Here is a 13819-nt window from a genome sequence, read left to right on the forward strand (position 1 = left end):
CCCAGCCCGTTGTGTCCGGCCAGTCCTCCAGGATGTCCCCCAGGTGTATCTCCCAAAACCCTCAGGGTCTCTTTGGCTGCTCCCTCTTTCTCACCCAGCTCTGTTAGGGTTCTGGGGACCCACCTCTCTTCCCTCCTGTTCAGATCTCATCAACTCTCGTCTGGACCAACATCGTGGCCTTCAAGCCTGTCTTCCTCCATCCTTTCCCTCCTGTCTTTAGAAGCTGTCGGAATTAACTTTTTGAAACACAAATCTGACCATGTCGTTCCTTTTCTAGAAAACCCTAGGAGGTTCTCTTCAACCTCTAAAGCACCAGAGACCTGCAGCTTGCAGGCCATCCTCCCTGCACCCCACAGCCACCCACCTCGCCTCGCCTGCACCGGGGTGCGTGTCTGCTGCTCCCTGGGTGGGTGCAGGCCTCGCTGCCCTGACCCCCGCATGCACTGCCCTGCTTTCCTTCCCTTGGATCCTGACTCATCACTCAAGGCCTGCGCAGATGTGCTTTTCTCGGCCGCCAACACCTCAGGCAGAATAAGTTCTTCCCTCTCTCTTCCTTCCACCCTACTCAGCACATATTTCCATAATAGCCTGTGTTCCCCAGGGTGTTCATAGCTGTTAAGCAGAAATAAAGAGCTACGGGGTCAAGAAGTTGGGGAAACACTGGAATGAATCAGAGTCGAGCAGGTCTTAACGTTGTGAGCTTGTGTGTTTGGCATGCTGGTGTCGTGTGGCTCTATAAGAGGGGCACAGAGTCAGCCGCACCTCCCAGCCTCATGCATTTCTGGAGAGCGCCGCATGGGGAGAGGGTAAGGGAGTCCATCCTCATTTCATTTTATTTTAGTTTTTTTAGGGGGAAGAACTATGGCTGCGCAGCTGGGATTATAGCAGTAAGCCACTATGCCCACGTTGGTTTTTTTCTTTTCTTTTTTTGTTTGTATATTTTGTTGGTTATTTGTTTTGTTGTGTTATTTTGTTTCATTGTTGAGATGGGGTCTTGGTGACTCTTTTTTGGGTGGGGGGCAAGGCTGGTCTTTAACAGTGATCCTCCTGATCTCTGTCTCTAGAGTAGCTGGGATCACAGGTGTGAGCCAGCACTTCTGGCCTCTGTCCTCTCATTTTACAGATGGGGAAACTGAGGTCCAGAGCACACAGCTGGTGAATGGCCAAGTGGACAGCACTGGAAGAGTGAGCCTGCTGGAGGTGGAAAAGTGTGCCTGCCTGCCAGGGTGGCTTCTCTTCCAGTGAGGGAGGTGCCCTGTAGGGCCATTGCCTACCCAGCAGGAGTGGGCCACACTGTTCGGTCCCCAGCCTCCAGGAGTGCTTGCCTTGTGAATAAATGTGCACCGTGTCCCAGCGGACATTTCGGGGGCTGGACTGCAGACTTTAGGGTGGACTGTCACGTACCCTCCCTTGTCACATAGAGGCATGTGGACGCCAGTGGGACTTCCTAGGGGTTATTCTATCACTGTTCCATGAGGCCCAGTTTCAGCAACACATGGCACAGTCACTGCTTCCCAGATGTTCTTCTGAGAGTCTTTCAGATACTAATTTATCTGTGTGACATGCTGTGGTTGGATGTGGCTTAATTTTGCTCCCCAGGAGTCTGCTGTGACTGGGGGCTTGGTCCCCATGTTGGTGGTATTGAGAGGTGGAATCTTAAGAGGTGTGACCTAGCAGAAGGGAAGTCCTTAGGTCACTGGGAGAGGGATCTCCTTGGAAGGGATTGTGGGACCCCAGGATCTCCCTGCTTCCTGGTTCAAGATGTGATCTTCCCTCCTTAGTCTCCTTGCCTGTGGTCTGTACCTCCATTAATGAGGGTGGAATTTGGTCTGGTTTGTCCCCTGCTGTCTCTTTGGGGCCTGGAATAGTGTGCTAGGTGCATAGCTGGTGCTCAGGAAACATTTAGTGAAGAACTGAAGATTTATGGAGAAGTGAGCCTATCCTTTTGCAGAGTGTTAACCATGTCTCTCACACCAGAGATGGTGCTACAAGGAACAAGGCCTTCCCCCAAAAAGCATCAATGGTGAACCTTTAAAATGCACCACCCCAGAGAACTGCAGTCACTGTTCCTGGCCTCCTGTTTAGATGGGATGTGGCTGGTCCCACCAGCTGGCTCCCTGCTTCCTCCCGCACAAACCTTTCCTCAGTCCCCATCGCAGGCTTTGGCTCTTAGCCCAAGTTAAGGTTCTGACCCACCATCCCTGCTGCTTTGCTCTATTGTCCCAGACAACGTGAGAACAAGATTGTCAAGCCTGTTGCACTTGATGCTTCTTGCTCAAAGCCGTCACCTCTCACCACCATTGTTTGCTGGAAGTCATCAGGAGACTACTCTGCAAGTCGTCCCAGCCCTCCTGAACAAGAGAAGGGAAAGAACTTCTTAATTTTGTTGGAGGCTGAGGTAGGCTTCCCCTTGGTGGAGTCCCCGCTACCAGTGAGACTCACTCCCGGGCTCCTTAGCAGTGTGTGAGGCAGGCCCTGCTCGGGAAGACACACAAGTTGAGCGTTGTCACCTCTGTAAGGATAAATGAAAACATCGTCACCCAGAGACCTTCAATAACTGAAGAAAGCAGGGGGCCTGTACCGAGCAGGTGGTATAGCTGAGCACTGGGAAGCCATGGCCTCTCTCATCCCTTCTGGATGCAGTCACGGTCATTGTCACAGAACAGGCAGGCAAGCGAGGTCTTGCAGTCAAAAGGTCTGCCCTGGGGTTCAACTGGACTCCCACTTACCTGTCATAAATGGTATCTTTTGTTGGGGTCCTAGTAGGACCTCTAGCATCTATTCTTTCTGGAATCCTTTACTTTTCCTAAGTTGATTTTTTTTAACTGGGGTTTGAACTCAGGGTCTCACACTTGCTAGGCAGGAGCTCTACAACTTGAGCCATTCCACCAGTCCTTTTGCAAAACCTTGAGCTAAGGTTTTGCAAACTATTTGCCCAGGCTGGCTTCGAACCTTGGTCCTCCTGAGTAGCTAGGATTACAGCTGTAAGCTACAAGCACCTGGCCTAAATTAGTCATTATCTTACCTCTTCTTCTGCCTTCTCTTCTTATTATTTCTTTTTTCCTTCTGAAATGGGGTCTTGCCCAGGGGCTGGCTTTGAACTTGCAGTCTTCCTGCTTCAGATTCCTGAGTAGCTGGGGTTACAGGTGTTTGCCATCATGTCTGATCTGCGTCTTTGTAAGAACCACGCCTCAGATGCATGCACAAGGCCCTGGGTTCCATCCCCAGCACGCACGCGTGCACACACACACACACACACACACACACACACACACACAAACTCACACACACACACAATCTGTGTGTGGGGCACAGGAGACTCATAGCTGTCTGCACGTCTGAATCACCCAGGGACCTTAGAGATGACTAAAAAAATGGGTCCCACCCTGAGAGAACCTAGGGTCAGGAGTGACCTGGTGTTTTTTTTTTTTTTTTTTTTCTAAAATTCCCCATGCAGCCCGGGCCTGGAACACCTGGGTGGCACGGAAGCTCTCAGACTTGGGTATGTACCAGAACTTCCGGAGGGTGTGTTAAGACACAGACTGGGCCCCACCTGTGGATTCTGGTTTGGTAGATCTGGGTGGGGGGAATTTCTAACCAGTTCTGTTAGTGTTGTTGTTGCTCGTCCAGAGCCAGTGCTTTGAGGATTACTGGGTTCCAGTGGGCTAGTCGCATTTCATAGGTGACACAACTAAGGAACAGGTGAAGGGGCAGCAGTACCTGATGTGTGTGTGGGTAGGACTTTGAATCATTAGGGTCCCTTGCTGACCCACATGTCTCCCTGTCCTTCACCTTTACATCACGGAGACTGTCACTGATGCTTTGAGGTCAGTGAACTCTTCTGTCCACAGCAGGTGCTCAGCAAGGTAGTGGGGCTGCACTGCCTGTTACCTGGAACTGTGGCCATTACTGTCCCCTTCCTCCCTTGGCCCCAGACAGCACTCTCTTAGACTCCCGGGTGCCTCCCTTGGGGCACCTCCTTCCTTGGTATCAGTGTCTGTTCATCTGTGAGCCTCCCCCATCAGTCTGTGAGGTTCTCAACAGCAGGAATGTGTATGATTCAGCGTGGAGCCCAGTGTGGGGCGTGGAGCTGGGAGTAGAGCTGGTGAGGATGACGGCCTGGGTGGCTCAGGACCTCAGTGCTGTGAAAAATCACAGGCTTACAGCTCAGGCGAGCGCTCTGGGTTTGTCTGATGTGCTGAGTGCTGGATGCGGAGCCCAGCAGCAGCACGTGGCCTGACCTTGTGGCACCTTCAGGGCTTCATAACAGCACGTCCATCAGCCTCTCACGCCAGGATGCCTGCTGAGCCTCTGGCCACCTCAGAGAGTACTGCTGACACCACTCTGCTGTCATCTCTGGAGACATCCCCTCTTTCCTGCATTTGGGCATGTCAGCCACGAAGCCCGGAGGGGGCCCACTAGCTGACCTTGCTGTCTACACTTCCCTACATCTTTCTCTTGCTTCTGTGTCCCCAAAGTCTCTGATGTAGGTCACTAAGGAAGGTGAATGCAGAGTGGGAGGCACCTGGAAGTGGGGTGAGGGGTCCCTGCAGAGTTTTCCTCCATTCTCTCCTTCTTTGTTCCTGCTGGCTAGCTCCCAGTCACCACAGCTCTCTCTGGACTTAGGAGGAGTAAACTCCTAAAGTGGCTTCCCATGCCTGTCCTCACAGTGGCCAGGATGACATCTGTAAAAATGCTAGCGATCGCACTCCCCAGTAAACTACTCCACTGGCTTTCCATCAGCCCGTGAATACAAATCAAGCCCCTGCTGCTGCTCCCTGGCCACACGGGCTTGTCCCTCTCCTTGCTATTGGTCTCCTGGTTCTCAGGTCCATGTGACCTTAGGGGCTTCCCTGGCTCCTAGAGCCCCTTTCAGTCTTCATTAGATGGTGGACTCTTTTCTTCTGGGTGCTTGCTAGTAGCTGAAACTGGCTTTCCTTAGTAGCCGTCTGTTCTGCTCAAGAGTGTGGGGAACTTCTCCGTCTCTTTCATCACTGTGTCCCCATGTCCAGCAGTAATAATCTCAGGGAGTCAAACAGCTCTGAGCTGTGGGTTCACAGAACAGACAAATCAGCCTTGCTCTCCCAAATGCCTGTGGCCTCATTCCAGAGAAGCTGTAGATTGTTCTGGAAAGCCCTGGCGAGGTGTTGTGCCATTTGCATCCCTCTTTTCACCTGAGGCTCATCCAGCATTGTGAGCCTCAGTGTGCACTGGGATGGAGGTGGCAGTTCACATTTCCTCCATGCTTGGCCCCAGAGGTTGGGATGCTCCCAAGACAGCCCTACAGCCAGATGACAAGCAACTCGGGGGGTGCACAGAGCACCACCCTGAGTCAGAGACCTGGGTCAGAATTTGGCCTCTGACATATACTGGTGGTCACTGAGCCTGTTGTCTCATCTGTAAATGGGACAATTATACATACTGCACAGCCTGGTCATAGGGACATAGTAGCAATCTGCCAGGAGCAGAGGTCCCCTCTTCTTTTCCAGTTCCTAAGAAAGTGTCCAGCACATAATAGGTACTCAATAATTTGTCACAGTCAGAGGTCTTATTTAACACAAAATAAAGCAAACTACATGTTGGAGAGACCTTAGCAATTGTGCAGCCGGCCTTTAATTTACAGCTGTGAGCTGGAGACTCAGGGAGTTTGGAAAGCTGTCACATGAGTCTGGGTCTAGGCTGGGATGGAGCCCACTCTTCTCTGATTCCCAGCCCATGCACCCCAAAGGCCATGTTGCAGCTTCTTCACAGATCCCCTTCTGTCTCCCCCTTCCTTCAACCTCACATTGACCCTGCTCTGTTCTCTGCCTCCTTTGCTGGACCAGATGTTCCCACATCTGCATGTGTCTCTCTCTTTCTGAATCTGACAGGTTGGGAATTTATACCAGGGAGCAAGTCGAGTGCACATTCCAAGGGAGGAGACTTTAGAAATCTAGCCAGAGCAGATCCTAGTCGCTAGTCCCCCTTTCCCCATGGTGGGCACTGGGGGGACCCTGGTAATGCTGCCTGCACTTGGATAGGCTCCCCTGGAGAGGGTGACAGGTAGGGGAGCCCAGGGAACCCCATTCCCTGTCTTTCCCAAATGTTGGAGTTGGAGGCTTTAATCCTCTGCTCTATTTGGTTCTCTCTGGAGTGAAGGGACCCAGTGGGAGGTATGGTGGGGACTCTAAGGCTGAGAGTCTAACTCAAGTGCCTCTGGGGAAGGATGGAGGGCTGGGTGGCCTTGGCCTTGCAGAGGATGCAAGGCTGACCTGGACCCTGGCTTGCCTGGGGACACTCCAGCCTGGCCTTATGTTTGTCACCAAGGCCAATCTGGAGCACATAGTGGGTGTGCATGCAGTGAAGTTATTTTGCTAGACATTGAACTGAAGTAGCCTCGTGACCTTGGCCACGGACTTGCTGGGCTCTGAGCAGCAGTCTCCACATGCTCTCTGGTGGCCTGCCAGGTCCCATTGGGGCCTCTCCATTCAGGCCTCCTTTTTCCAGGCTGTCCCCCTGGCCTCAGCACCCCTATATAGTCAACTCTCTGCTGTTCAGGTGCTGTCCCTCAGTGGTCCCTGGGGGTGCAGATAAAGCCACTGTGTCAGGTGCGGAGCAGAAGCCTGCTGGCCTTGGGGTAGGTTCCTCTGGGGGCTACCTTAGACCTTTGCAGGCCCCTCCAACATTGGAAGTTTTCCTCTCAGGTCTTCTTGGCCTCCAGGCCCTTATCTGCCCCTTCTTCTAGAGGAGGCCCTTTCACAGTTTCACCTGGTCTGCCTCTGGGGCTGTTTTACCTCTAACCGTGTCTCTTGGCTGTGGTCTGTGCTCCTCTCCAGGCTGTCAGCTTAGGACGCACCTGGTTTGTTGCCCATTGCTGTACCTCAGTGCCTGGAACCCTGCTAGCGCAGAGTAGGCGCTCAATAAATACCCGAGGACAGACAGAGAGGACAGAAACAAGGGAGGGAAAGGAGGCAAGGTGCAGGGGGGTGAGCAACTCCGGGAGAGGAAAGGTCTGCGCTGGAGGCGGGGCTGTGCCCAGGATCTCGGCCGGCCCAGGCACCGAGCGGTGGGCGCTCTTGCGGCGGACGCCGGCTGGCCGGCAGGTGGCGGTGCGCCCTCGGCTGCGCGGCGGCGCGGGGAGCCGGCGAGTCCCCTCCTCCCGCGGTTCCCTCCCCTCGCCGGCTCCTTTCTCTGCGCTCTTGCTCGCGCTCCCCAGCGCCCTCCCGCTCTCCCGGCCGCGGTCTCCCTCGCCGCGCCGCCCCGCCGCCGCCCCTCGGCGACCATGGCGCACCGGGGACCCCCGCGCGCGCCGACGGGCCCCGGCCCCACCGCCCGAGTCCCGAGCCCCGGGACGCCGCCGCCGCCGCGCTGGCCGCGCTCGCGGCCGCTCCTGCTGCTGCTGCTCCTGCTGGCCGCCTGCGGGGCGGCGGGGCGCTCCCCCGAGCCCGGGCGCCTGGGTCCCCGCGCGCTGGTGACCCGAGTACCACGGAGCCCGCTTGCGGGGCGCGCGGAGCCCGGGGGCCGCGAAGACCGGCAGGCGCACGGCGCAGAGCCCGGCGCCCCGGGTTCCGATCCCGGTCCCGTTCCCGGTCCCGACGAAGACGGTGCCCCAGCTTCGAGCAGGAGGCGCTGGGCGCGGGCGGCGCCGGTGGCCGGAGCGGCTTCGCGGGCGCAGGTCTCGCTCATCAGCACGTCGTTCGTGCTCAAGGGGGACGCGACACACAACCAGGCGATGGTGCACTGGACGGGCGAGAACAGCAGCGTAAGTGACCTCCGCGCGCTCCCCGCGGACCTTGTCCCGGACACCTGGCCCCAGGGAGACTGTCACAGCCCTCCACTTCCGGACCACCCGCGGTCATCCTGGCGGGCGTTCCTGGCCACTTGGGGATGCGCGTCACCTCCGCGGCGCCCCTACTGGCCTCTGGTCACGGGTTACTTGGGAGAAAGGTCCCCAAATATGTGAGCCTCTTTCTCAGAGAGCATTCCCCGTAGATTTCAGGACCCTGAACACCTCGGGGGTTCCACCCTGGCTTCCAGATCTCATTTTGGGAGGGAGGCCCCAGAGGCTTCAGGACCCGGGCCACCTGGGGTGCCTCCAGGTTCTTGAGGGCCACCCTAGCTCTGTGTTGCCTGGATGGCCCCACACTCCACCAGGTCTTCCCTGCATGCAGTCTGCGATTTCTGGCTCCAGGATCCTCCCTACTGGAGACCCCTGTGGGCTCCAGGACTTCCTTCAGTTCCTCATGCTGTTCTGCCACTCTGGATTCCGGCGTTGGGACTGAGGCTGCCTTGGAGTCCCGCTTAACGTGCCTGAATGCGCCTGGACCTGCCTATCCCTTGGTTTAGTAGCTCAGCGCTACAGCGGCTGGGAACTCCTGCCCCACCCCCTCCCGCCTCAGGCCACACTGGCTTCCCTGTAGCTGAAGTTCGCTACCCCTCTCCCTCTGATGGGGGCCTCCAGCCCCTCCTACCCCCTCTCTCATTCAGCCCCAGAGGCACGGGGAACCCCTTACTAATTTCAGGGTCAGGGGAGCGCTGTCTCAGCTGTGCTTTTCCTAATGAAAGAATGATGGTCACTCTGGGATCCCCTGAGGCAGCCCCAGGTGGGTCCTTTTCAGGAGCAAGTTTGGGAGAGGGGGGTGGGAAAGCGCTGATTCTCCAGGGAGGGGCATGTGTATGAGGAGGGGAGGAGATAGGAATTTCACTCCTCCCATGTGCTGGAGAAGGGATAGGGTGACTGGATAAATATGTTGAGTCAGGGCAGTGGACTTGACTGGTTGGGAGCCCAGTGTTTCCCTCTCCCTGAGTGCAGGTTCCTTCTCTGGGCTTGGGTCATTTCTGGCATCTTGGTTTAGACTAGCAGCCTTCAGAGGGCAGAGCTGATGTCCCGGAAGTGGCAGGCCAGCAGGGGGCAGTCAGGGCGCTGACTGGGCCTGGGGGCTGCTCCATCGGTATCAGACTCAGGTGTGCAGCTGGGCCCAGCCTTTCATTGGTGGACAATACTTGTGAACAAACTGTGGTTTTGTTCCATAAGCCATTCCCGAGGACTGAAAGGTAACCCGGAAACTGAGAACTCCAAGGACCAAATAAACACAGAGTAAGTCCTGTGGATCAGAAATCTCTAAACTGATCTGCTGAGGTTGTTGATCCAGCTAGCCTACTCCTGTCCCCTTGCCATTTAGCTTCTCCGGGAAACACTGGGTTGGGGTGGAGGAGACACAGAAACGAGACCAGCTGCCTCCAGCATGGGCTGATGCTACCCGACCCCATTCTGAGCTGGGAGCCCAGGTGCCTGGACATTGAGGAGGGAGCTTGGCCAGCAGGCGGGGGCCCTGGGTTAGGGAAGGAGCCTCTGGCTGTCTCCTGAGTGGGGTGACAGGTGGAGTGGGTGGACTTGTATCCTGGTTGTGGGCAGGTGAATGCTGCGGGGAGGGGTCGTAAGTAGGGGTGGGAGTGGGGGCCATGCTGGCTTCTCTTTAGTGAGCACAGAAGTCCAAGGAACCAGAGAGGAGCGTCCTGCAGCCAGCGGGAGGGTGGGGCTAGGGTGTGGATAGCAGGCCAGCTTGGCACTTGGATACCTAGGAGGCAGAACTGCTCCATTGAGATTAGTGGGTGTGGGCATCTTGCAGGGTCAGGAAAAGGCTCCCCAGGCATTTGGCTTAATCCCCTCTCCCCTCCTGCGCCTGCACTCACCCATACTCTGCAATGGGCAAGAGGGGAGGACAGACGGGGTTCCTCTCTGGAAAAGCTGGTCCCCCTTCCGCTGGAGAGCTGCAGATGCATTCAGTCTCACCTTGCCTGAGAAAATCCAGAAGCGGTGGAGGAAGAAGAGCAGGGCTGCACTGAGAGCTGCCTCAGTGAAACTGCCTCTTTAAATCCTCAGTGCTGGCTTCATGCGTAGCATTGCTTTCTTGGCTCATGAAGTATCTTAGAAAAATGCACTTTGCACTCTCCACTCTCAACCCGCAGCCACAGGGACAAAGATTGTAGCCAGCACTTGGCAGTTGGCTTCATCTCCACTTGAAAGCACCATCTTTGAAAGCTGCAACCGGGGAAGGAAGGAACTGAAGGCCTCTTTGCTGTGCTTTGTAAATGTTAGGCCTGCTCCTTGCTCCCTGCTCTCTGCAGACGTGGTCAACAGCAGAAGTGTTGACTTTGCCATCTCAGGTATTTTTCGAAATTAAAAAAGCATTGGAGGGAGAGGGGTGGACTTTTACAAATGGCATCCGAGAGCAGGCCACTAAAAGGAATGATCGAATTCAAGCTGGCTCAGAGACAATTCCCCCATATGCGAGTTTTCCCCGCAAGGGCTGCATTCTTCCTGCTCCCATGGAGATATGGACGAGCACTTGTTTGGAAGTTCAAACACTGCCTCTGTGTGTGACGTTTAGCTGTAGCAAGAAATTGTTATATGTGAAGTTCATGTTTCATTGAAACCAAGCTGCGTTTCCTTTTTATGGACCCAGAAAAGGCTGTGGTGCACACACAGCTCCAGGGTTTGCTTCTCCCGTGCTGCCCTCGGATAAATATTACAAGCTGCTACTCTCTGCCTCTGGGGTGGTGGGCTTCCTGTTACCCTGATGGGAATGTGTGGTGCCACGACACGACTCAGTTGTACTGTTTCTGGGAAATCCAGTAATGATTAGGCTTATTTTCCACATTGCCCTCTGGAGCTCCTTCCCTCAAGACACGTGAACTTCAACTTTGATCCATCATTTGACATGAATGTGAGCTTCCCACTGCTAGGTCCTGTTTGTGGCTCCTTGCTCCCTGAACCTGTTTACCAGACAGATGGGCACCTACCTACCTCTCCCCTTTCCTGCCCGCCCCCTCCTCACTTTCCACAGCTGCCCTGAGCTGATTCAGTGCCACCTCTGGGGAAGTGGAGGGGGTCACTTCCCAGAGAGATCACTGAGATTAGCCACAGTCTGCTCTGGGGTCCTGATTCGCCCCCTTATTCGTGCCTATTTACAAGCCTTACAGAGCTGGAGCTTCAAGTCAGAAGAGCTTCTGAGGCTGGATTCTCCCAGTTAGAAGGTCAACAACAGGCCATCAGTGTCAGTTTCTCCTAGTGACATGGGAATTGGGTCACAACACCTGCAGGGGTGTCGAGTCCCCTCGGGGCAAGTTCATTAGTTTTTCTGGGGTTGCTGTGACAAAGGACCACAGAGTGGGTGGCCTAAAACAATAGCCTTCTTCCCTGGAGAGTGGAAGTCTGAGGTACAGGCGTTGGCTGGGCTGGTTCTTCTCTTCTTGGCTCGCAGATGGTATCTTTCTGTGTGTGTCTGTGTTCTGATGCCCTCTTCTTAGAATGACACCAATTACATTGCATTAAGGACCGCCATAATTAATTCATTTTAACTTCATCACCTAATGAAAAGCCCTGTACCCAAATATAGTCACATTTGGACATGCTGGGGTTAGGATTTCAATATAGAAACTTGTTTTGAGGAGGTGAACACAATTCAACCCCTGATACTAGGGAAAGGGTTTCACTTCCCTTTGTATCCATGGGTGTAGCATGGTGGAGCTTGGATTAGTCTAGTGGGAGAGGCAGCTAGATATAAGAGGTGGGTGGCCAAGAGGCGGGTGGTGTCTTCCCCTCAAGGGAAGACTGCATGGCAGAGGTGGCACCAGGAGGACTGCATGGCAGAAGGGGGAATATATAGGAGATGGAGAAGAGGATTCAACAGGAGGGACAGCTTGAGTGAGGTCTGGGGGGTAGGATTTTGAAGACACATGTGAATCCTATAAAGAAACAGTGTGCAGACAGAAACTAGAGGAAAGAAGCTGGGGAAAGGTGGGCGAAGCCAGCTCATGACGGATCCTAAGTGTGCAGCCGGGGGGTGGTGGATGTCGACAGTTAAGCCTAGGAGCCAGCTTGCCTGGGTTTGTGTCTCAGTCCTGCCATTGCTGGCACAGGGACCCTGGGCAAATGTAGGAGGTGCTTGTGTCTTGGCAATGGAGAAGTACGGGCTCTTAAGTTGCTTGTGCAGTGAGATATTCCAAATCAAATGCGTAGGTCAAAGCTTGGTGCAGAGTAAGAGCTCAGTAATTGGTATCCAGCTCCAGTCTGCTCAGAAGGGACACTGAAGGTGCTATGGAGGATGGGGCTGGTGGGAATGCTGACGGATGAGCAGGGAGGAGGCTGCTGCCCGGCTGAGGCTGTGGCCAGGGCTGGGGCGCTGCAGGAGGGAAGGGTGGGTCTGAGGGAGGTCTCTACGTGAGGCTGCATGTGGTCTCTGGACTCAGCAGTTCTCCACCTTCCTGAGCACTGCTGGGCTTCTGTGCTCCAGCTCTGCCTCCAGTGTCTGGAGACCATCGGAGTTCTCATGAACGGGTCCAAACCTGGCTTCAATGCTGACTTGTAGCCTTGTGTCTGATGGCTGTAGCGTTGTGATGTCATCTCCCTTCTTCTTACAGCTGAGTTTGGTCACTCCAGGGCACAGGGCTTTACCTACAAGGCCACAGACCTTCCTGAGTGCTAGTTTGGAGCCCCAGCCACCATGGAGTGGCCTTCCAGGGTTGAGGATGGATGCTGGTTGGAAGAGCGGTCTGGCTCAAAGTTATGAGCTGCGGCCTGTCAGCTCATAGGTGGTGTGTGTCTGACCAGATGAAGTGCTTTCTGTCATGTCAGCCATCACCAAGGTACCCAGCTGCCATTCTGAGTGAGACAGAGGTTAAGGGACACAGTGACTGGTGCCGAGAGTGCTGTCAGGAGCTGACTGCTGATGTATGAGCCACAGGACCTGGGCCTGGAGACTCTATGAAGGAAGATAAGGGTACCAGGGGAACATGTGGTGTGGGACAGGTGACAGTGCTGGGGATGTTTTGGTGAGCAAACCTCAGCCTCTTACCCAGGGACTGCCTGCCCTGTGCTAGGGGTGACCTGGGGGTCTCTGCTCTTCAGAGTGGCAGTGCCTCCAGGGACCACAGATGGGGCTGAGGAGGATGTTTGTGTCCAGAACTAGAAGTGGCCTGGCCTTGGCTCCCACCAGCTGCTTTCCAGAGGGTCAGATGAAGCAGGTGGCACTTGCCCTAGGGGACTGCTGGTGGCTCTTTGCAGAGATTCCAGAGAGGTTGGGAGACATGATCTCTCTCTCCCTCTCTCTCTCTCTCTCTCTCTCTCTCTCTCTCTCTCAGTGTGGGTCCTTGTTTGGTACTCATGTGCCAAGTGTCATCCCGGGCACTGAGGAAGGGTCCCATAGGATGAGGTCCTTCTCTTGAAGCACTCATGGTCCAAAGATAGTTCCCGAGAGCCCCAATGCCTGTGGAGTGTGCTGGGGACAGCTGTGGTGACATAGATGGGGGAGGGGTTGGTGGGGAGAGACAGCTCCTTTGAACTGGGTAGGGGTCTGGACAGCTACAAAGGGGCCACAGGTGGTGGAAAGTTGAGACAGGGAGGTGAGAGCCTCAAAGGGGTGGCTGTTGCTGCAGGGACTGAATGTTGTCTCCATCACATGTCCCTTGAAGCAGGGGCTTTCTCGGGGGTGCATGCTCCTGGCATCTCTTGGTAGGGGTCTGAAGGAGTCTCTTGCTTTTGGCTGCATGGTCACTTGACACTTCCCTGGTGTCACTGTGTGTGCCTCCTGGTGTGGAGGGCATCTGCCTTCTTTTGCCTTCTCATCTAGGTTCAACAGGTGTGGTTTCCGCCATCCGCCATGGACTTCCATCCCCCCGCATCTCCCATAAGCTGCTCTCTCTGTGTGTCTCCTCAAGTGCCGCCATGTTGGTGTTGGTTCTGAAGATCCCTGAGGAGCCCCACCCCCAATTCCTGAAATGCACTCACTGACCTGAAGGTCTCTGCCCCACTGAGTCCTTGCCTAGGCCACATGGAGAC

General features: G+C 55.1%; 1 protein-coding gene across 3 annotated transcripts in view; it reads left to right on the forward strand.

Annotated features, from left to right (window-relative positions):
• Nucleotides 1-7246: 7246 nt before the first annotated feature.
• The window catches only part of Sorcs2 (sortilin related VPS10 domain containing receptor 2), a 417324-nt gene continuing 410751 nt past the window's right edge, over nt 7247-13819 (forward strand). Inside the window, exon 1 of one of the 3 annotated variants that reach the window (XM_020165343.2) lies at nt 7247-7741. In XM_020165343.2, coding sequence (XP_020020932.1) covers nt 7262-7741 — 480 coding nt within the window. In that variant the 5' untranslated portion in view covers nt 7247-7261. Of the gene's footprint in view, nt 7742-9841; nt 10147-13819 lie in introns of those variants that run through there. The other 2 variants (XM_074042674.1, XM_074042675.1) reach the window with 2 other exon arrangements.

The sequence above is a fragment of the Castor canadensis genome, chromosome 9 (assembly GCF_047511655.1).
Source record: "Castor canadensis chromosome 9, mCasCan1.hap1v2, whole genome shotgun sequence".
In the NCBI taxonomy this organism is placed as follows: Eukaryota; Metazoa; Chordata; class Mammalia; order Rodentia; family Castoridae; genus Castor; species Castor canadensis.